Below are 24,028 nucleotides of genomic sequence, written 5' to 3'. Positions count from 1 at the left end.
TTTTGAAAACGAAAACATTTGAGAGAGTTGGCCGTTTTCGGTCTATCGAAATCTGGCAGCCTTGCCTGCCTTCCGGCCTGTATCTCCATACCGAAAATGGCCGACGATTACGCCGCCGAAAATATTTTACTAAACTGATCGGCGGCATTTTTGACCGTTATTTTGTATTATCGACTAAGACTATAGCCGCTAACTATCTAGGTTTCAATTTTGAACCAAAGGGGGCGTGGCGATAGTTTTCGGTCTCAAATTGCGAGAAACGCTAAAAAAATTGTCATTCTTCATAAGTAGAAACATAAGTCTATAATATTGCTCCATAAGTTTGTCAATTTGGGGAATATTTTACTGACAGCTAGTAACGGAGTGACCTCATCACAAGAAGAAAATCTGCCCCTAGCGAGCCGCTGTCAAAGGCTACGTGTGACGCGTTAGCAAGCGGACGCAAAACGGCGACGAAGCCCGTAATGCAGAATGTATTGTGAATAGCTCTCAGTAAAATTTTTGCATGTGAAGAACCGTTAGTGTCACACTTATGTAACAATATTATATACTTATGGTAGAAATTTCTTGTTTCTAATTAATTTACTAATTTTCGAACGGAAATAACGTGCATTTCTTAAACGTTATCAATGTAAAAACCCCGGTGTTATATATTAATACCAAGAAAATCTAAATGATTAAAATCAATCCCTATTAAAAGACGTAAATGAAAGTCGTCATTAGAAGCTCGCTTCTTATCAGTCGTAATTTCACTTTCGTAAACAACGTGGAACGTATAAAAGAACGTATCTAACTTTGCGTAACCAAATCTAACCCAGAAAATAAAGTTTTTCGCAAGTGCAAGATCAACTTTGTCCCCAAAGACTTCCATTTAATTACCTAATAGTTAAATTATAGGTGGGAGTAATTACGGAAATAGCTGGTTTAGTATATCAGGTAGCTAGGGAAATAATATAACAAACTTGTAGCTCATCAAGCGAGTTGAAGAACCTAAAAAGTTCCCTTTAGAGAGAAAGAGAAAAAAAAATAGGGTGATCTGGTTAATGTAACAGATAGAAGATTTCGTATTTAGGCGTAGGGGCCCCAATGCCATTTTTGACTTAATCTTATTGGACGTAGTCACGTTGGAAGAGACGCTTTTCGCGTGTATAACTGGAGCAGTGAACAGACTTTGGGTTTCCGAGATATTTTTGCGTCTTTCCGGAAGTTTCTTAACCATCGTGTGAGTATTTCTTATTTATGGCGTTTGGCTTTTGACTACTTTTAATACCTTTTAAGCATTTTTAGGACTTAAATTCGAGAGGTTTTGTACGGTTTGTTATTGGCTATTTTGGTCTTTGTGTGTATCCATAGTGATAGTTAAACTATTTTAGAGGTCCTTGAAAGGAATTTTATTTAAGAGTTTAATCAAGGTTTTTTTTAAAGATTTTGAAAAAAGGGTTTAATTAAATATTTTGAAAAATGGGTTTAATTGACGATTTTGAAAAGTGGGTTTATTTAACGATTTTGAAAAGTGGGTTTATTTAACGATTTTGAAAAGTGGGTTTAATTAACGGTTTTGAAAAGTGGGCTTATTTCACAGTTTGGAAAATTGGGTCTTAATTCATGATTTTTGAAAAGTGGGTTTATATAACGATTCTGAAAAGTGGGTTTCATTAACGATTTTGAAAAGTGGGTTTAATTAACGATTTTGAAAATTGGATTTAATTAACGATTTTGAAAAGTGGGTTTATTTAACGATTTTGAAAAGTGGGTTTAATTAACGATTTTGAAAAGTGGGTTTAATTAACGATTTTGAAAAGTGGGTTTATTTAACGATTTTGAAAAGTGGGTTTAATTAACGATTTTGAAAAGTGGGCTTATTGTTAAATTGAAAAGTTGGCTTATTTCACGATTTTTATTATAATCTTATTTAGGCGCTTTGACTCCCCAATATATCAGATCTTGTAACTACCTACCTGTATATGATAATTTATTAAGTTTTATTTTATATTAACTTTGAATTTCTTTATTTCAGATAAATCTTAAAATAATAAAATGCGATATCTTACGATGATTTTCCTAACTTTACTTCATTTTTACTATATTTTGGCTTGGCCCACCACCTTGACGACTACTCCACAAATTGGTACGACAATTTTACATCTGTCGATTTTTCAGGTATTTTTACACGGTTGCCACATGTTAGGGAGGAAAATCGGGGATTTTTTGGATTTATAAAAAAACCGAAACTTTTAAGAATTTGAAAAAAGTAAGGAAATTGTTTTAGAATTTTCAAATAGTCTGGAAATTGTTTTAGAACTTTCAAAAAATCAGGAAATTGTTTTTGAATTTTCAAATAGTCTGTAAATTAATAGTTTTAGAATTTTCAAATAGTCTGTAAATTAATGGTTTTTAATTTTCAAATAGTCTGGAAATTGTCAGGAAATATTAAGAATTTATAAAAAGTAAGTAAATAATTAGGACTTTCAAAACGTCAGTGAATATTTAGAATATCTAAATTTATAATTTAAATTTTACTTACAAATTTTACGAAAGTGATAAAAAACTAAGGTCTCTAAACATTGAAATATTTTTTGGTTAAAACAAAAACAGATGAGTCATCGTTTTTCTAAAATATAAGCCGATGTAAATTCATCAACATCTGCTAAAAGTAAGATAAGAAAATTAGTCTAATTTTAGTTTAAAAAGGTCAAGGAAAATATAAAAAATGGGCCGAGAAAGTCAAGGAATTTTAATCCAAATATTGTGGCAACACTGTAATGTCTACAAACTTTTTCAATAGGGGTCCGTGGGTAGTTTGTATCTTTCAGGAGGCTTGAACTCGACCCTCATGCCAAGTCGAATTCATTTTCACCAGCCGCCATCTGTATTCGTAAGAGAGAACTAATAACCCATATTCGTTCATAGTTCTCTTTTTCACTTACAGATGTCGCCATTTGAAAATGAACTCTCAAAGCTTAATACCCAGACTTGTAATTAGCAGTAGTACAAAATTTGGATGATTAAAATTAAATAATATTTTCAGAACCATCCACAAGTATACGCGACCGCAACTGCGGGATCGAAGATTCAGACCAACTCATCGATGACGTCATGGGGAAAGTTCAAAACGTCATATCCGGTCGCAGAGCCTACCTAATGCACCGAACAGGCATCGTCAACTTGGGCCCTGGACAGTTGATTGGCTTAAAAACCCTAAACCGGAGCGGTACCGTCGACACAATATGTAACAACACCGTCGTCATCCTGAGCGTCCCATTGGCTACGGCTAAACCAATCAGAGCCCGGTACGACTGGGATAAATTTGTCAACGGAAAAACTGAAAAGGGATTGGCTTACGCGCGAGCGTCTTCTTTCCAAGGTCGCGTGACGCTCAGTCGTTTAGCCAATGAGACGAGCGCCAACTTTCACGTCATCGACGTCATGATGATGCCGAGCGATGACGTAGAAGTTAATATTAGCGGATTGTCTCATATTTCGTGGCTGTGGTCGAGGGCGATTAAGTACGTGACGACTTCCTTGCTTAAAGCCATGAGTACGGCGGCCAATGACATGGTGCGCCAAGCCTTCAATGACGCTTTTGCGTCATACACCAACGTTACTTAGAAACGACTCCATTTTGTTGCCATTAAAACTTTGTAAATATGGCGTGGTACGTTTTCACTGTATTAGGATTTGTTAGCATTGTAAGGTTAGTCTGTTTTGCGGTTGAAAGTTCGTTAATTATTCGTCTCATTAACTTTGATTTCACTTTCTTTAATATACGTATTTTTTTTAAATATTTTTTGATAAATATTGGTTAGATATTGAAACTTTTTAAATGGATTTAGGCTAGACCTAAAATCTTCGAACTTAATGTAAAATATTTATTTTTGTATGTATTAAATACCTCACTGTGAATTTTAATTTTGTGTTTTACCCTTTTTGTAACATGGCTCCTAAATTAACGATTTTTTAAAAATTGTAAAAATATTTGAGCACGGTCTACTTTGATCAAGCGCTATTCGCACTTTAGCCGGCACCCCATTCGCCGAAATTTCGTGAGCAAGGATTTTCCCGCTATAACGAGCGTGGCGCTGAACTCATACAGTTTTTTATATTGGTTTCAATATTATTTATTAACAGGTCTTATACGCTTCATTTAAAATATCACATATATATCGGCAACTTTTGAAATTAATTGGTAATAATACATGTTAATTTATTAATATTTACAAGTTGTGTCCAATGTAATTGCGTAAAAATGACAATAATACAGTTTTAGTATGAATAATTTTGAATTCCCCACCTTTATTTTTTAACAAAATATTCCGCTAGAGGCGCTCAACCCATACAGATAACTTTTTCTCGTAGGTTAACTTAGAAATTTCAACGAATGGGTTGGCCGCTATGGCGCGAACAGCTAAGTTGGCCGTGGTTTAAGTTAATAGAAACCGCATGATGGCGTTGGGTTCGTTCAAAAATTTCGTAATCCAACTTTTCCCTTGCAGGTTTTTTAAGGTACATGGAGGTGTACACTATACCCGAGTTTGAACAAAATCGGTGATTATCACTTCGGGTCGTCTCCTTGTAAGTGATAGGGGAGATAAGCTATTTCCGCCAATGGTAAAGCGGGTGAAAGGTCACGCTTTTTCATTGCCCAATAGAAAAGAAGGGCAAGGGCGATTAACCATTGGTGCAAACTGCAAACACAATAGACTATTCGCAGACTCTGAGAGTGTATAGTATAGTATAGAGAGACGTCTCTTCCTATAGGCTTCGAGCTTAGAAAAGATAGCGCCATCTACTTTAATAACTGTCAACTAAATGTTCAGGATCCCTCTACGCGATGTCGCTAGTGGTCACTTTTCATAGTATTGAACGGCTGGAAATTGTTTCCTATCATTTTAGGATGTTGAATTATGTTGTTAATAAAATAATTAAATATAAAATTTAGTTGGAAATATAAGAAGAAAGTACAGCAAAGTTTACTACTTTTTAATATTTCAATATTTAAAATAATATTTTCATTAATTCAAGAGATTTATGGAAAACAGCCTAAAAGAAAGCTAAATTAAAGTAAGTGTCGGCTCGACGTCATATAGCTCTTTTGTCATGTCGCTATCATCGTAATAAAAACAAGTTAGTTAAGCTACATTTTTACCCAAAAGGCGGGTACTTATAGGTACCCCTCGCGTTGATTGGATCGTTTGTAAATGGGTCAATGACATAAATTACAGTAATTTCAAACAATATTTTTACATGGGATATATAGTTTAGGTTAAATCCCACTAAATAAAGTATAAGTTGTCTAAATATAATCCCCTACAAAGGCTCTCTGACGACGTTAATATTTGGCTATTTTGAATTTAACTTCCTTTGTCATTAATAGATGGCACTACGCTCTCCACTAAAGTCGCTTTTTTCGAAGAATCGGATAGATTCATGGCCATCTCTAATAAAAGCGGTCTTTTCATAATAATAAAATAAATAAATAAATTCAGATCAATTGCTTTTTCTTGGTATTTTTTACAGTTTTCTGTCTAATCTTTTCTGTGCTTCAATGTAGAATCGTTGTCTATATTTGTTTTTTTAGGGCACTTTTTTCAAAACCCAATAAAGAAATGTACCATGTTTTCAAAGACAGTTTCAGAATCATGAAACCAGAGTCCTAAATCGTTGCAATTCCCTTTAACGTTTGTCAGCATTTATGTTACAAATCGAAAAAGTTTTTTTAAAGGTGTTTAATGGGAAAATGCACAAAGCCAAAATTTTATCTAAAATGATAAAAGAAACCAAAGATGTCGAGGCTGATAATATGTGCCCTGGGTTCAAACACAAAATAATTTGTGTATATTTAAAAATGAGGATTTTTTATGCTGTTATATTCATCAATTGGGATCTTGCAGAAGAGCGACAAAAAAAGAAAAAACAAAACAAAAGATCGGATAAAAAAATTGTTAAAGATTACCCATCTTGGATGCTAAGCTAATTGTTTATCTGGCATTCTTAAATTTTAACAGCAAAAAAAAATATTCCACCCACTACGATAGATGATAGAGACAGTAAAGAAAGTAAGGAAGATTTGGACATTAAGGCTCAGATAAAACATTTACAATTTTGCATACAGTCCTACCCTTTTAAAGATAGAATTCAATAAATTCAGTCAATCGAAAATGGAAAAAACAATTTAAGTGAAAAACCTTATTCGGGTAAGATCATTTTTTGGTGGAACAGGGACATAAAAACTGTAGATGTTGCTGAGAAGTAGGAAGACTAAAATGATTAAACTAATTAAGATTAAACTGGTTATGAAAATTGGTTTGTTAGCCTATACATTCGTATCAACTGAGACAGTAATTAAAGTTACCGAATGACTTTTACTGAAATGCTAAAGAGCTAAAAATAAAGGTCCTGCTTGGAAGAACATTTGTATATCCATTTTTTTTTCAATAAAATATAGCATATATTATCTATAATATTTATACAATTTTTTATTTCTTTAGTTAATTATCATATGGAACTATGACTATTTGGAGAAATTGTGTATTGCAATTATGTTCTCAAATTATAGCTTATAGTTGAAAATAAAAAAATAGCAGATATCTATAATTTTTATATTTTTTAATTAATATTCATATGTAACAATGATTTAGTATTACTTAATAGTATAAGAATATAATTTTTAGGCATATAGGAGTTAGAAAAAATGTAATTCAAATTCAATATTTTTACAGCCCTTTTTTTGTTCTCCAAAGAGAAGATAGATGGCAGAACAGTTACGTTATTTTAGTTCCACCCACGGATACTACGTGGCGCTAGGTGTAAAATTGTCAACCTTTTTAGAGCATAGAGTCTCCAGTCTATGTAGCGATAGCTTACATAGTCTTTGGTTAGAACGCTGCTTGGGTTTGCGCTTGTTGCAGCCTACCTCCAGGGGCTCTTAGGCCACACTTTGAAGCTCTCTGGCGCTCTTTTAACCACGGACTGTAAATTTTAGAGGACCGGTATTCCCGAGGTATTTTACGCCCCGTTCACCGATCAGGCTGACGGGAGTCGCTCAAGGTCATAAAAAAAACTAAAGCGCGTGTCTTTCGGTCGGCCAGATTTCCAGATAACATGCGGGGGGGGTCTATCTCTATGCGTGGTACAAATGACCTTGATGGACTCTCTCTCTCTAGTTCGAAGTGATTGATGCTCGGGGAAAATAAAATTCTACAGGGGAAAGCTACGCTTTACTCGTCCTCTAAAATTGGAAAATGGGGGGAAAACAGGCATACTTCTCAACTCACCCCCCACAACTCTTTCAAATTTTTGCATAACCTTTTCAAATACCCTGTATATCCGATATATAAGTATATATTAGGAAAATATTCATTATGGCACCATCGGTATATACATATAGATATATATAAATATTTATTAGGAAAGGTAAAGGAAAACCTGCAGCCGATGGCGCCATAATGAATAGAGAACACTAAGAAGCTATATATGTAATTCATATATTTAAATTTGTTATAATTAACTATGAAATTAAAGATTGATGGTACTCTATGAACAAAATGTCCGTTATCAACAAAGTTAAAAGTGACACCGCAAGATGGCGCTACGTGTCATTCAAAATTATTTGTAGATGTCATGGCAGGAAATAGGTTTACGGAAAACTGAGTACAATTAGAAGAAGTGTCAGCCTGATCCACCATTTTGAAATGTACGCCATCTTGTTTAGCTTGGCAAATAGACAATGCCATAATGTGGTCTCTATCCAGTGGTGTAGTTAGGGGGGGGGGCGCACCGGGTGCCACCCGTTTGGGAGTGACACCCGACCGTGAAAAAAACTAGAAAGTAGCACACCATGATATCGGCCCCGGGTATTTACTTTAAAGTAACACAGAATCATATACGAAAATTCAGTCGAAATTTCAAGTAGCTCCTCCCTTTCCATACCTCGTGATAACGGATATGACCAATCAAATTTGGTCATTCTTCAAGCCCTATTTTTTAAACTCAAAACGATTCTATTGGCCCTTTTTTGGACGACCAATTCTTGTACCGGCTGTTCAACGTCGCGTCTTGTTTAGTTTTTAATTCCAATCCCGGCCGCCAATCGATAAAACGGCGTTAGTAGTAGCGTCGTTGGTTTCTCCGCCACTTTTGGGAAATGGCCAAATTTTATCTCTAAGAATCCATCAAGTCACTTTTTCTGATTCTATTTTATTTTCTACTGAACCAATAAAAAGAGAGGAAAAAATAGATCTAGTGATATAAGTCGGTGCCGACCTGTCTATGCCGTTTTGCTTATCTGCATTTTATCTCTCTCTCTCTCTAGTAACCGGAAGTCTTAACTTCTCAACTTCTCCACTTCCGGTTAAACCATCTCTTAATTACGAAATGTTAAAATAAAAAAATGAAAATAAATTAGCGAAGAATTTTTTTTTCGAAATACAAAAGTTTTTTTATTTTTTCCTTTTTAATTTATAGTTTTGGTATAAAAGTTTTGAATTTAATTTTTAAACATTTTGGGCATTTTCTATAAACTAAGTTTTCGTGAAGCGATTGTACAATTTGTTTGGTTTTCTATTTAAATAATTAAACTACAAGTTCTATAAAATTTTTGATATTGGGTTTATTAAGTTATATTCGTTATCATTCAATTGAACTATCACCAATATAATGTAATGTAGATGATTTCAAGTTTTAAGCTATTTGTTTATATTTCGCAATTTTTTGCTTGGTTTTTGAAGTGAAATTTTTGGGTAGTAGATTTAAAATTTTAAAATTTTCCTGGAATTTCTACTTTTTGTGACGTAGGCCTGAGAAGCAACCAATAGAAAAACGTTGTCGCGTGACGTCATCTTGATATAATTTCGAGTCTTTTTTTTGTTTAGAATTATATCATTATTTCGTAATGTTTTTTTTTAAACTCGAAATACCTTTGGTAAATATATCCTCTATAAATATTTTTACACAACATTTTGTAACGTTACATTTAACAATCTTAATTAACTTTAATTAATATATACAAACTTAATATAATAATTCTTTGACTTCTGTATCTCGTAACGTCTACTTTTTGAACAGTATTTGATGGTGTTTTTGGTTAGAATTTAGGTTATTAGTTAGTTTCAAACGACTAGGTTAAATTATTGAATAATTTCTTAGCTTTTTAATTTGGAATCATTGAATAAATAAATAATTCCCAATTAGTTTAGAAGACTAACTTAAATTAAAAATTAATACTTAGTTAAGTACGTTTCAGAAAGGACTTCACAAGGTTTTTTTTGGTTTAATCTTGGAATGCATATGAACATTAAAATTGAAAATTTCTTATATCTTTACGTCAATTGGTAGGAAATTACAAGAAAAATATTACTAACATTATTTAAAGTGATATTTTATGTGAGACCTGGAAACAATAGTAAAACTCGGTAAAAATACATAAAGAAAAATCAGAAAAATATTATATTTTTCGCAGTCTTTCGGTAATTATAATATTTAGATTTCAGACTGCTGGCTCCATCTGATGCGACTTCGGGTATTTAAAAATTGACCTCTAATGGCATTAGCCCCGTGAAGACATCTTCTTCCTTGACACATGTGTAATTATTAACTACAGCTTTGTGCATAAGAATAAATATACCTCGATAAATATAATTAAATTAAATAAAGTTAAATTAAATTTAACCGAAACACCATCCAATACTGGCAAAACCCACTTCGATTAAACCATTTACACCTTAACCATCACAACAGCGAAACCTAACGAAACGTATTTTTTGTCAAACGTCAACTATTTTTCACAAAAACTCCGAAGCGTTACACGTCTACCACAACTCCATACACGCGTTTCCACACCCGCCTTCTACAAGGCTATACACTCGCGACGATAGGGAATAGCGGGAAACGCCTAACTTCAAACGCCTAGAACACATTGTAACAATTAAACGGGTATTTTTTTAAGCATTTTACAAAATATTTTTTTATATATTTTTTTCATGGATGGAGTTATATCAATCAATATTTTTGTATTTCGTTTAGAAGGAAGTTTTTTTTAGGTAAGGGTATTTTTTTGGTTTGGGACATTTATTTTTGAAGTTCTAGGACCCCCTTAAACCAGTTTTAAATGTTCGTTGTTCAATTGACGTTGTTTTAGATTTTAGTTCTGACTTTTGTTTTTCAAAGTTTTGATTTTCACTTTTGACTTTGTCTCAGGCCTATCAAAATGTGACTTTTGTCCGGCTGCAAAAATTTAAAAACAAAATATATTATTTTAACTTAATATTAATTTGGTTTTATTTCTGTGTGACACCATAAGTTTCGTAATAACCATAAGTATGACACTTGAAGGACTTTTTCTTCTTAATACCACCTTTATTCACCATCAGTGGCGCCACTTGTGGAGTATATTCCAAATATTTAACAGTTATCTATATTAACACAAATGGTTTATTTATATTATAACAAAATGTTTAAAAAATCTTTACTAAAAATAATTAAAAAAAGTTAATTTTTAATTTTTATATAGCAATATTTTTATTGGAATTTAGATCTCAAATTCGTAATATATTACGTACGTTAATGATTAATTTTATTTAAAATTAAATAAAAACTAACTCATTTACAGGTTGAGCTTTCGAACCAATTTTAAAAATGGAAATTTATTTTATGTTCCTGTTCAATAGTTAATCATTATTTTGTCAAAGTAAGGGTTAGTTTTCATTCCGGATCTATAGTTAGCGAAGTCGCCACCATGCGGTGCTATTTTTATATGTTTTGACGAAGAAAGGAACTTGTAAAAAAGTACCCAAGTGTCGTAGTTATAGCAGGGTTATTTAACTTGAGGAGGTTAGATTGCCGAAGCTTTCGCATTTGCGCCAAAAAGTCAGACTTGCTTTCCCCAAATTTCCCCTTTTTATCGTAATTGCGCCATCTAGGTAAATATAGCTACAATTTCAAATACATATTCTAAACTATAAAAGTAAATAATTTTTTTTAAATTATTTTAATAATTTATCTGCCAACCATTGTTTTCTTATTATTCGTAAGCTTCTATTTATATGCAATAGGGAGCGCTGTTGACAAATCAACATAAAATTCCTTTCCTACCGTCAGGTTGGAGGGGGGAGGTAATACTTATTGGCACTGGAAATGATATATTTATACACTTGCTGATGAGTTTCATAGACATGGAGATTTCGCTAAGCTCGGCTCCTGGTCAACATTATGCCTTGTCTCCAATAAAAGAACAATTGCTCTTTCTTTAACGATCTAAATAGGTGATTTAAAGCGAAACTAGATCAGTTTTCTGAAGAACATGAAAAATTCTACAATATATTTCGTGTGATTTCTTAAATTAATTTCCTGGTAAGTCTACTTTTCGAATTAGTGTTCTTCATTAATAATCAGCTAGGCTAATACCCTCGGCACCACCTTAGGTCCAAGTCTTCAAGCGACTCTTAAAGCCCTAAATTCAGGTGGCCAGGTTACAATGCGTAGGTAGGTGGTGACAAGCCCTTCATGCCACGCGAGCCAACAGCTCCCTACACTCACTATTACCGTTATCCTCTACAAGTTTTTATGGTAAGGGGAAACCGAAGAGCTCGCAGAAAGAGTTGTTCCGAGTTTTCATCCAGTGCCAAAAGTTAGGATAGAACCCGGCTCCTCTTGCTGCGAGGCGAAAGTGCTAACCACTCCGCCACCCCACTTTTATATCACGTCTTCTCAGAGACGGCCGCTAGCCAATGAATTTGAAAAAACACGTCACGTCATACATTCGCAGCACGTGCCAATGGATCCTTGGACATTCCAAGTGTATAAATATATAGATTCTTACTATTACTGATATAGAGTCGTTCTTTAACCTCGTAAAAGTTGAATGGCCCTGGTTATGGTGAAACGCGGTTATAGTTTTTTAATCAAGTTATTGCGGTAATAAGTTTTTATTGTCACCTACCGGTAAAATACTGAACCAACATGTCAAATCTTCGGATACGGTCATGACAGCCCCCGCGTTGTCAAATTCGCCGCAGTAGTTGGGGGCGCTGAATAGTGTTACAAGCTGGAAAAGACACAAAAATTCAAACAAAAATTTAATTTAACGTTTTTAAAATTATTGAAGATAATTTTAGGTCTTGGAAAAAACTACATTTAAATCAAAAATGCAATCATTGGAATTTAAAAATTAACAATGTTCATTTTTATTGTAATCAAGCCTTATCAGAAGTATATAAAATGCAGTAGTTATCTCTCTATACTGTTTATGTTGAAGGGCTTTATGTTGTAACCCGGCCACCTGAATTAAAGGCATTAAAAGTCGCTAGATGACTTGGGCATAATGTGGTGCCTTGGGTATTAGCCTTGTTTATTATTTTTATTATCCTAAGTAACATAATAACAATAAGTATGACACTTCCTAATTTTCTGACGGAACCTTTTTTCGACACTGACATTCTTCGAATTAGACTCGCAACCGAACTGGGTAGCGTGTTATCGTCCTTGGTACTAGTATATTTCGCCTTTGGCATATTTAGACACTAGGGGGCTCTGTGTTGAGAACTAAACTTAGATTGCGAGATAGTTCTGAAAATAACTTTGGTGATAATTTTTCCTAATTGTCATACTTATTGTTATTACGTTACTTATGTTATTATGTTATTGGTAGCTAGGAGCAACAAACACAACACCCCTCACAAGGAGAACACAACCCGTCCAAAGTCGTGGATTTTCTTGTGTACGTTTTTCATTGGCTAGACGCTTCAGCGCCTGCTGCCGTCGGAAGGTGAACATTCGGAATTTGTCTCCCCCCCCCCCCCCGCCCGTAAAACGTTCATCGTAAAGGCTCGTGACGCTCGTCCAATGAAATTCGTACACAACCCTTCGTTAGCGTGTTTAAAGGCAAGCTGCGTTCTCCTTGTGTTTGTTGCTCCTAGTTGGTAGTCTCCTGATTATATTTCGAAATATCTTTCATAAAAAAAAATAGCGCGAGAAAAATTCGATATTATACCAACTTAGTAAAACTATTTCATCGAAAACATTCTAATAATTTAATATCCCTACGCTGTGTTTATTTTGACATTTAACATTTGCAATACATTACATAAATAATAATAATAATCGGCGACTTTTAAAACCATTATTTCAGATGGCCGGGTTACAATGCGTAGGAGGGTGGTAGCAAGCCCTTCAAGCCAACAGCACTATTACCGTTAACTTCAACACGCTTACATGGAAAGGTGAAACCGAAGAACACGGGGAAATACCCCTCTATCTAGTGTGGACAGAACTTTCAAACTCAACGCGAAAGTAGTATTTCTAGTTTTTACCCTGCGCCGCAATCTGGGATCGAACCCGGCTCTTCATGCTACACTAACTATTATCGTTAACCTCGACAAGTTTTTTTGGAAGGGTAAGCCGAAGAGCTCGAGGGAAAACCCCTTAAGCCAATGGGGAGAGAACTTGCAACTCAACGCGGAAGGAGTTGTTCCGAGTTTTCACCCAGTGCCACAATCTGGGATCGAACCCGACTCCTCTGGCTGCGAGGTGAAAGTGCTAACCACTCCGCCACCCCATTTGAAATGCGTGTGCCAAATATTGTTTGCTACCTAAAGCTGGCGAAGATACATGTAACACATTTACGGCCTATCTCGATACTTCTTTCTTAAAATAAGTATATACTTTTGGTCTAATAAATTTTTGTTGTTATACTTTGGAGGTCAAGAAATATCCTAAATATCGACCAAAACAGAACTATTTACAATTTTAAAGTTTCAGTTATTTGTTTTTAAAATTCTCATCGATCTTTGAGGGTCAAAAGCCTTATTAAACTTAAAACAACATGGTCACAAAAAAGCACCAAAATTCCACCCTATTTACACAATCTAAAATAAGTCATGGTCCCTTTAAAGGCCTAGGTTTTCTTCTGCCTGTCCCCCTTTAAATTAGGCCAACATGTTCAGCGGTTGGCCTACCACCACGGTATTTGTACTCCACTAAGTTAATTTAAAGGGGGACAGGCAGAAAAACAACCTAGGCCTTTAAGTATTTCTCAATAAATCCAAATTTAGCAGCTGCACTTAAGACTTAAACAGTGAGAAAAAACCCAAACAGTACGTAACCATCCCCTAGAACAGTGGGAAAAAACCCAAACAGTACGTAACTATCGCCTAGAACAGTGGGGAAAAACCCAAACAGTACGTAACTATCGCCTAGAACAGTGGGAAAAAACCCAAACAGTACGTAACTATCCCCTAGAACAGTGGGGAAAAACCCAAACAGTACGTAACCATCCCCTAGAACAGTGGGAAAAAACCCAAACAGTACGTAACCATCCCCTAGAACAGTGGGAAAAAACCCAAACAGTACGTAACCATCCCCTAGAACAGTGGGAAAAAACCCAAACAGTACGTAACCATCCCCTAGAACAGTGGGAAAAAACCCAAACAGTACGTAACCATCCCCTAGAACAGTGGGAAAAAACCCAAACAGTACGTAACCATCCCCTAGAACAGTGGGAAAAAACCCAAACAGTACGTAACCATCCCCTAGAACAGTGGGAAACACCCAAACAGTACGTAACTATCCCCTAGAACAGTGGGGAAAAACCCAAACAGTACGTAACTATCCCCTAGAACAGTGGGGAAAAACCCAAACAGTACGTAACCATCCCCTAGAACAGTGGGGAAAAACCCAAACAGTACGTAACTATCCCCTAGAACAGTGGGGAAAAACCCAAACAGTACGTAACCATCCCCTAGAACAGTGGGAAAAAACCCAAACAGTACGTAACCATCCCCTAGAACAGTGGGAAAAAAAACCCAAACAGTATGTAACCATCCCCTAGAACAGTGGAAAAAAAAACCCAAACAGTATGTAACCATCCCCTAGAACAGTGGGGAAAAACCCAAACAGTACGTAACCATCCCCTAGAACAGTGGGGAAAAACCCAAACAGTACGTAACCATCCCCTAGAACAGTGGGAAAAAACCCAAACAGTACGTAACTATCGCCTAGAACAGTGGGGAAAAACCCAAACAGTACGTAACTATCGCCTAGAACAGTGGGAAAAAACCCAAACAGTACGTAACTATCCCCTAGAACAGTGGGGAAAAACCCAAACAGTACGTAACCATCCCCTAGAACAGTGGGAAAAAACCCAAACAGTACGTAACCATCCCCTAGAACAGTGGGAAACACCCAAACAGTACGTAACCATCCCCTAGAACAGTGGGAAAAAACCCAAACAGTACGTAACTATCGCCTAGAACAGTGGGGAAAAACCCAAACAGTACGTAACTATCGCCTAGAACAGTGGGAAAAAACCCAAACAGTACGTAACTATCCCCTAGAACAGTGGGGAAAAACCCAAACAGTACGTAACCATCCCCTAGAACAGTGGGAAACACCCAAACAGTACGTAACCATCCCCTAGAACAGTGGGAAAAAACCCAAACAGTACGTAACCATCCCCTAGAACAGTGGGAAAAAACCCAAACAGTACGTAACCATCCCCTAGAACAGTGGGAAACACCCAAACAGTACGTAACCATCCCCTAGAACAGTGGGAAAAAACCCAAACAGTACGTAACTATCGCCTAGAACAGTGGGGAAAAACCCAAACAGTACGTAACTATCGCCTAGAACAGTGGGAAAAAACCCAAACAGTACGTAACTATCCCCTAGAACAGTGGGGAAAAACCCAAACAGTACGTAACCATCCCCTAGAACAGTGGGAAAAAACCCAAACAGTACGTAACCATCCCCTAGAACAGTGGGGAAAAAAACCCAAACAGTATGTAACCATCCCCTAGAACAGTGGAAAAACCCCAAACCGTACGTAACCATCCCCAAAAATTCCCTCAGGTATGGTTGCTACACTATCATCTATCCGATAACAATCGATTAGTGAACTTTTGAAGGTCGCAACAAAAAGCTTCTCCTTTAACAAAAAGCCCCCCAAAAAACTGTTTTCCGATATGATAGATAGAATGTTTATTCTTTTGGACATCTTTATTTTTTGGTTCTTCGCGAGTTTTGAGAAACCCTTTTTCACAAAAAGAGTTCTTGTCGTATGTGAAAGATGGTTCAGATTAAAGAAAAGGTTCCCCGGAGTGAGGCTTCTAAAACGGGCGAAGGCTTAATCAATGGACGCTTTAGTAGACAGCCGCTGCGGGTGAGGCTTAGCGAAAACTGAGACTTTGGTTAAACCTCGCAAACTGATACCTCTTTTGTAGCCTTAGACCCAACCGCGAGCTAAGCCTAATCGGGAGAAACTGAGATCAGCAGGGCGTGAATCGATTTGGTATAACGGGTTTTTTCCCTTCAATTTTTTTTGGTAGTTTTTGACCTTTAAAAAGTGTACTAAATTGTAGGCCAAGGAATGATCCTTTGTTTCGCCCCTTTTTTTGGTAAGTGGCAAGGCTTATCTTGCTTAACTGTTTAGGATGGGATGTTGTGATTCATTGTTTTTTCGGGGGAAAGATATTTCTATCAATTTCAGTCCTGGTAGATTACTTTCAGCTGAACGCCGCTGTATTGCGGGTGGAACACTTTTACAGGCGCGTTTTTCAATTTGTGGCCTACTAGAGGTTACGTAAATATAGTTGTACATTAGACCGAACCTTTTTTCGACACAGTCATTATCGGTCAGCTTTGATTTGGACTTCCACTGACAAGGAGACGACCCGAGGTGTTACACACCGATTTCGTTCAAACTCGGGAGATTGGTAGACCTTCATGTAACTTGAAAAATCCTAAAGGGAATTTATTCAATGGGCAACGGTTTTGCCATGGCAACGAAAAATGTTTTTGACAACATAAAATGGAAATTTTTCCTATTTAAGCCATATCGGTTCATTTTCACCCATTTTTTTCAAATTGATCAAAATGTGATAAATTTTTGGACTTGCACTGAGTAGTATATTATCATTCTTGGTAATATTATATTTCACCTAAGGTATATTTTTCACACTAGAGGGCTCTGTGCTGATAACGAAACCTTGATAGCGCCATAGCTATAAGAAATAAGATCGTTTACTAATTATCTTGTTACTAATGATAATAGTTTTCTTGATAAACGAACTTTTAAACGGAATTTGAACTCGAATGAAATATAAGCAATTGTTTTATATCTTTTTACCATGAGTAACGTAATTAAAAAATCGTAAATTAAAGTAAGAATTACTTAGTTTGATACAGGAATCCATATCTCTACTAGGAATGCTTATCCTGGCGTATCGCGCATGGTAAGATCACTCTGACGGCCCCGCCTACGAGATAAAAATCCCCTCTGCACACGCTCCCCTCTCTCGTGGTTGTTTGCTAAGTTAAAATAACCGTCAGCCACATCGAGACGAAAATCTGCCGCGATAAGCATTCCAAGTATAGAAGTATAGATTCCTGTTTGATACCAATAAATACGGGGCAAAAAGCTATCTGTAAGAGTTGTAGATTGTTCAGAAAAAATCCAAGTCTACAGGCAGGTTTCAAGTTTCCCCTGCACGTTTAAAAGGGGTAGCTTAACCTCTCTATTATCACGTAAACGTCATTTGAAATGGAACTAGAAGTCGCGGATGACGCTAGTGCTAGCAAACAGGGCGACTGAGAGCAGGCCCGGGCCCCGGGAAAATATAAATTCTGGGCCCAAAGAGAGCCGTTACTATACACTCTTTTATATCCTTATTTGTGAGAGCTGTTATTTTATTACAGGTCTGATTTCAAATAGTGCACGCGGTCAAGTGCACGCGACGTCTCGAGCTGATGAGCACGTGCAGGCGCCCTTGCCTGCACGTGCCTGTAATGAAATGGCCGACTTCGTAAAAGAGTGTATTGGAGTCGGGAGATAGCCATACTTTTACAAAGATAAACTAGGAAGAAGTATACCATGTTTGTTCGACTAGCTGAAGAACCCAAGCGCAGAACCAAGCAGCAGGGACTTTAAATACTGTTTAAGTTACCTTTTTACGCTGGTTACCTCGTTTTGTTTACAAAGTCCTTTTTTAACTATCACATGAACCCAAACTGCTGCTTGGTTTTGCTCTTGCTGCAGCCTACTTCCAGGGGCTAGTAGGCCACACTTTGAACATAGACTAAGAAAGGTCTATGCTTTGAAGCTCTCTGGCGCTCCTTTAACTTATCGTAGGAAAATGGGGGAAAAACAGGCATACTTCTCAACTCACCCCTACAACTCCTTACAATTTTTCCATTACCTTTTGAAACACTCTGTATACTTATTTCTACTGTAATACCAAAGTATAATAAATTAATTATTGCTAACTATCTATGTAATCAATTACACAAATTAATTTACCTCCGGCGTTAAGAATACCGCAAAGCGCGAACCATTTAACCAATTTCGTCGGAGCGTGTGTGTGGGTGAGGCTAATATAGCACTTTGTTAATTACTTTGTTAGTGGAACAAAGTTGCTTTCTCAGTTACGTGCTTATCCGGAGACCCATAAACTTTCATCTTTTTCCCGGGTCTAGTGTCGGAAAAGGGGTTCGTGCCGCCTTTGAATTCGCTGTGCGCACACCTCGTCCATTTCTGGTTTTTTTAAGGCGCGTGACAGGCTTACTTGGCGATGGAAATTTGATCGGCAACCACTTACGGAATTTTTGTGAACGTTCGTGACTCGATTGGGTAATTGTGATCCAATAGATATATTATGTGACCTTTATCCTATCCAGTTTTATTTTGGGATTGGATTTTTTTTTTATCCCATTATGGTTTTTGGGGGAATTTCATGAAGATTGATTTATATTGGAAGTATTTTTGAGGTAATACGTGGTGAGCCCATAAATTAGTCGAGGAACGTGCGCAGTGTTACATAAATGTCACTTTTTTAGAATAAAGTCCATGTCAGTGGCAAAAAGTGGTAAATATGGCAAAAAGTGGCAACTATGGCCAAAAGTGGTAAATATGGCAAAAAGTGGCAACTATGGCAAAAAGTGGTAAATATGGCAAAAAGTGGCAACTATGGCAAAAAGTGGTAAATATGGCAAAAAGTGGCAACTATGGCAAAAAGTGGCAACTATGGCAAAAAGTGGTAAATATGGCAAAAAGTGGTAAATATGGCAAAAAGTGGCAACTATGGCAAAAAGTGGTAAATATGGCAAAAAGTGGCCACTGTGGCAAAAAATGGTAAATAGCGCAAAAAGTGGCAACTATGGCAAAAAGTGGTAAATTGGGCAAAAAGCGGCTACTATGGGAAAAAGTGGTAAATATGGCAAAATTGGGTACTATGGCAAAAAGTGGTAAATATCGCAAAAAGTGGTAAATATGGCAAAAAATGGCAACTATGGCAAAAAGTGGTAAATATGGCAAAAAATGGCAACTATGGCAAAAAGTGGTAAATATGGCCAAAACCTGGCAACTAATCCAGTATATTTGTCTAAAATATATTTTTCTTTGGTATGTTTTTTTATTTTTATTAAAATTTATTATTTGCCACTATTTGGCATTCTAGCCATGTCGGTATTTACCACTATTTGCCACATTATACGGGGAAAGTTAAGTTCGCTGAAATTATAGTTCATTTCTAACAAACATGGCGTCTTCTAAGTCGCGTATAGCTTATGGTGAATTTGGAGAAAAGGTGCCTTTCGTTCTTAAGCTAGCTACGAATACTGTGTTGATATATATTACGGGTGCGTCCCTCTAAATATTGTGTAGTCCATGACTCAACCTTGATATTCTACTGTATAAGTTAGAGTTTGTATTTGTTTCTTAAATATCTAATTATATAGTGGTGTGTTTCACGACCGAAAACTATCTCAACTCCATCTACCGGTGTACGACTGCCGTTGCTTGTTTTCGCGCCTCTGGTGACAAGTAAAAAATTATTGTTAAATAATTTAATTAAAACTAAGCGTTAATTTCTTATTGAAATCTTATTTGAAGCTGGAATACTATATTCGAAATATTTTAGTCCGATATTATTAAATGCAGAGTCGTAAAATTTTCCGTATTTTTCCATGATTATAAAATTGTTTGCAAATTTAAATTTCCACCTCATTTTTTTCGAATCTGAAAGTAAAACTAAACATCTAGACTAGTTTTATCATAAAAGCATTAAAAACCCTTAAAAAGTAATTTTTGTTTATTTTTTTTATTTTCCCAGAAAATTAACAACTCTAATCCTAAGTAATCCAATTTCGTGTTCAATGTAATCCTGTAAATTGAAAAATAAAATCCTACTTTTAATATAAGTAATTTAATTTTCATTTGACTGAGCTTCCTGGAAATTTGGTAAAAAATTCGCGCCCAATAGAAATTGATTGACTTAATAACCAGCAAAGCTAATAACCCTTAGCACTACCTTAAGTCCAAGTCTTCGAGAAACTTTTAATGCCATTAATTCAGGTGGTCGGGTTACAATGCGTAGGAGGGTGGTGACAAGCCCTTCATGCCACTTAGGAGCAACAAACACAGCACCCTACACAAAACGAACGCAACCCGTCAAAAGTCGTGGATTTTCTTGCGTACAGTTTTCCTTGGTTCGACGCTTTAGCGCCTGCTGCCGTCGGAAGGGGAAAATTCAGAAATTGTCTTCCCACCTTCTGTAAAACATGCAGCGTAAGGGTTCGCCCAATGAAATTTGTACACAACACTGCGTTATCGTGTTTAAAGGCTAGTTGCGTTCTCCTTGTGTTTGTTGCTCCTAGATGCCACGCGAGCCAACAGCTCCCTACACTCACTATTACCGTTAATCTCAACAAGTTTTTATGGAAGAGGTCGTAGGAAAACCCCTTAAACAGTAATGAGAGACATGGCAACCAAAACGCGGAAGGAGTGGTTCCGAGTTTTCACCCAGTGCCCCAAGCTGGGATCGAACGCGGCAGGGGCGTAGGAACGTTCTAGAAGTTGGAGGGGGCAAAGAGAAACGGAAAGGGGTCTGGAGAATGGTTTTGAATTTTTAATGGAGTGTAGCTTCTCCGAATGCATGGGTACATTTTACTACTATGCAAATTGGCGTGAAAAGACTGAAATTTAAACACAGTTGAGGTTCTATAAGCTTTATATGCTTTTAAAATGATAATTTGAGCCTTTTGAAGATTGCAACTGACCAAAAAGTTGGAGGGGGCAATAACATTAGTTGCCCCTCCCAGCAAAATTCTAGGGAGGGGCAATTCCCCCCCTGCCCCTCCCGGTTCCTACGCCCCTGGAACGCGGCTCCTCTCGCTGCGAGGGGAAAATACTAACCACTCCATCACCCCATCGAGAGAGATAACTTCAAAAATATCTTTTGAACTTCTATGAAAGAGAGAATATGGCAGAGACTGACCTGTCTTTTTTGGAAAAACTGATATCCGTCCTCGACGACCTGGTGCGCTCTGACGACCAGCGTGCAGTCGTGCTTCTGCAGAAACGACCTCACCACGTCACCCCCGAATGTATACGATACTCCCCTGTCGTTCTCGCCCCAGCCAGTTATGTCCTGACAACGACCACGACAGAAACAGCGCCAAATTAGAAACCAACACTCTGTCTTAAATCCTCCTTGGTTGCTAATCAAAAACGGAGCAAGGAAGGGACCTACCTCATCTGGATCGGACCATAGTAAGTCGCAAAGTAATCCATGATCGGGCACATCAGTTGGACGGGGTATTTCTCGAAGCTGTTTTAGGCTCACTAATTCGGGTGATAGTCCACCGTGCATGCAGAATATTGTTCCCTCGATTAAGGCAGCTTTAAGTTCATTAATTTCATTCATTAATTTTTAATTAAATATTTTGCTAAATTGAGTTTTAGCAGAAGCCTATAATAAGAGTAGCCTCTAACTCCCTATACCACCAACATAAAACTTTTGAAACGTCTTGTTTTCGACACGGAGCAAAGAAGAAATTAACACGGCCTAGGACTAGCGAATCTAGTGAGTGCTATATTTAGTCTTTGTAGCGAAAAAGTAGTTTTCTCTCGAAAACGTCGGTTGGCAAACCTGAAACGTAGGTATAGATCATCCTTGGTTTAAAACCATTGAGTTGGGAATAAATAGAGGTACAAATAAATCCGGCTAGCGCGGGACCAATTTCGTTCAATATGGAGACTTTTTAAACTATATCGTTCAACCGTGGCGGCATCTGTCTCTAGTGGTGGCAACTATATTGCAATTGAATTTTTGCGCGAATCATATAACTTTACGAAATATAGATGGCGCTACCGCCCAATTATAAAGATGAATATCGTACAGTCTTCTCAGAACAGGTCCCGCGTAACCATGGCAACCGAAATGGTAATTGTAATTCTAGCAGTATTATTCCCAATTCAATGTTTAAAACTTTAAACGCGAAAGGCGGGCAAGGCTTAAGGTTTTTCAAAGCGTATTGAGAAAATTATACGGAGATATCGCCTTCAGAATCACGATTATAGTTCATTAGTATGTATATTTATAGATATTTATGATATCAAATAATAGTTTAACAGTTATTACCTTTATAATGTAGAAATTACCAAATTCAATCAAAACGAGGCGAGTTTCTTAAAATTTAAAATCCCCTGCAAAATCCTATGGGAATTCTACGAGCTAAAATGTAAAGAATCGTCTGCATTTTTCAAATATTTTAATCAGCTACACAACCATACACGCAATTGACATAAGACCAAGCACACAGCATAGAAGCAAATACCAAACAATTTTAGGGATTAATATAGTATTTATTTAAAGAACTAAAATCTTGAAGGGAAAAAACTTTGAATTAATTAAGTGGTCACCAGGGCCACTAACACCCCAAGCATTAAATTTTTAAACTGGCCCAGATAATTTTTAAACTGGAAATTGGCCTGTGATAGTGCCTTATTTCTCACACTGTACACAACTGCTCTCGTATGAATCGAGGGGCTATCCAATCATCCAATGTTAGAAATTTTGTACACCTGATTTCAGATTTCAATATTTAATTGATTAAAGTTATTAAAGCTACTAAATTTACGTGATTTCAAGTGATTTCACAGCTGATTTGTACACCCGAAGTCCCTCGGTATGAATATATCGAGAGGACTATTTTTTCTGGCCACATATCGCCTTAACAAATCTGTATCCCTCCGAATACCTCTAGTACGAAAATGAGACGTTTCATGATTTTGGGCGAGTTAGAGGCTTCTGGTTTTAGTTAAAAAAAAAGACGCCAACCTATTGGTAGACAATTGAAACAGTCTGTGAATGTTTTCCATAATTTGATACTGTATCTCCTCTTACATTCGTCGTAAAAACCGTATATCCTTTAATTAACATATTAATTACGATTAAATTTATTTATTTTCATTCAATACATTGAAAATTATTTTTACTCCGAATAGGCTATAGATGGCGCGACACAACACTAGGGGTCTTTCCCGCTTCTATTTAATAAAGGCGCTTGACGCGTGTTAGCTAGAACATGTGGCGCCATCTGCAGCCTATTCAGAGTGAAAATCTTCCTCTTTAAACTTACCTATTGATGCTGGCACATTCATGATTCCCTCTTAGTAGGAAGAAATTGTTTGGGTATTTGATTTTGTAGGCTAGGACCAGGCATATCGTCTCCAACGAATATTTACCCCTAGGTAATTAAATTTAATATTTGTAATTCGCCTTTTTCATTTATCTTAGAGACACCTAGTGGGAAACGCGATAAATTCACCTAGATGCCGGATTTGCGTCTTTTTATTAAATGGAAAATCGTCGAAAATCCAAACAGCTAAGTTAACTTCTCGCGTTGCACACTAGGTGGCTTAATGTTCACTAAAAATACTAATTATCATGTACGGTAATTTTTCACATTGTATATTTATAACCTTGCTGTCATTTTTGAATTTCAATTTCGGAGGTAAGAGCAAATGTTAAGGGGAAATTAAAGTGAATAGTGCTGGCAACATTGTGCTTCTCTCTTTCTCCCTCTCTCTCAAATTATTTTTAATATGGCGGATGTACGTTTTATCTCATTAATAAACGAAATATTCAAATACCTGAAAGGCCTTTCGATTCCTACTCTTAATTCGGTAATTCAAAATCTTTAATCATGCAATTACCTCATAACTTTCAATCAAAGCTACAATCTTGTACAGCGACTACGG

The 24,028-nt window shown here is 36.5% G+C and overlaps 2 protein-coding genes across 3 annotated transcripts in view; one reads left to right on the top strand and one right to left on the bottom strand.

Moving 5' to 3' along the window:
• The first annotated feature begins 806 nt into the window (after positions 1-806).
• On the top strand, positions 807-3,704 carry LOC149961887 (uncharacterized). The gene is made up of 3 exons (XM_090171059.1): positions 807-1,222; positions 2,018-2,128; positions 3,029-3,704. The coding sequence occupies exons 2-3, from the start codon at positions 2,038-2,040 to the stop codon at positions 3,607-3,609; spliced, it is 672 nt and encodes a 223-aa protein (XP_090027185.1). The 5' UTR covers positions 807-1,222; positions 2,018-2,037; the 3' UTR covers positions 3,610-3,704.
• Positions 3,705-8,488: 4,784 nt separating this feature from the next.
• Positions 8,489-24,028, bottom strand: part of LOC149961886 (serine/threonine-protein phosphatase PP1-beta-like) — a 58,617-nt gene continuing 43,077 nt past the window's right edge. The window contains exons 3-8 of one of the 2 annotated variants that reach the window (XM_090177131.1): positions 23,407-23,514; positions 23,106-23,194; positions 21,516-21,664; positions 21,261-21,413; positions 11,936-12,040; positions 8,489-10,221 (exon numbers count right to left, since the gene is read on the bottom strand). In XM_090177131.1, the coding sequence (XP_090033257.1) occupies positions 10,174-10,221; positions 11,936-12,040; positions 21,261-21,413; positions 21,516-21,664; positions 23,106-23,194; positions 23,407-23,514 (652 nt within the window). In that variant the 3' untranslated portion in view covers positions 8,489-10,173. The remainder of the gene's footprint in view (positions 10,222-11,935; positions 12,041-21,260; positions 21,414-21,515; positions 21,665-23,105; positions 23,195-23,406; positions 23,515-24,028) is intronic. The other variant, XM_090177121.1, reaches the window with a different exon arrangement.

The sequence above is a fragment of the Leiobunum rupestre genome, chromosome 1 (assembly GCF_980474605.1).
Source record: "Leiobunum rupestre chromosome 1, qqLeiRupe1.1.hap1, whole genome shotgun sequence".
NCBI classification, from domain to species: Eukaryota; Metazoa; Arthropoda; class Arachnida; order Opiliones; family Sclerosomatidae; genus Leiobunum; species Leiobunum rupestre.
Note: the sequence above shows the minus strand (reverse complement) of the source record. Positions and strands in the feature narration are given on the sequence as shown.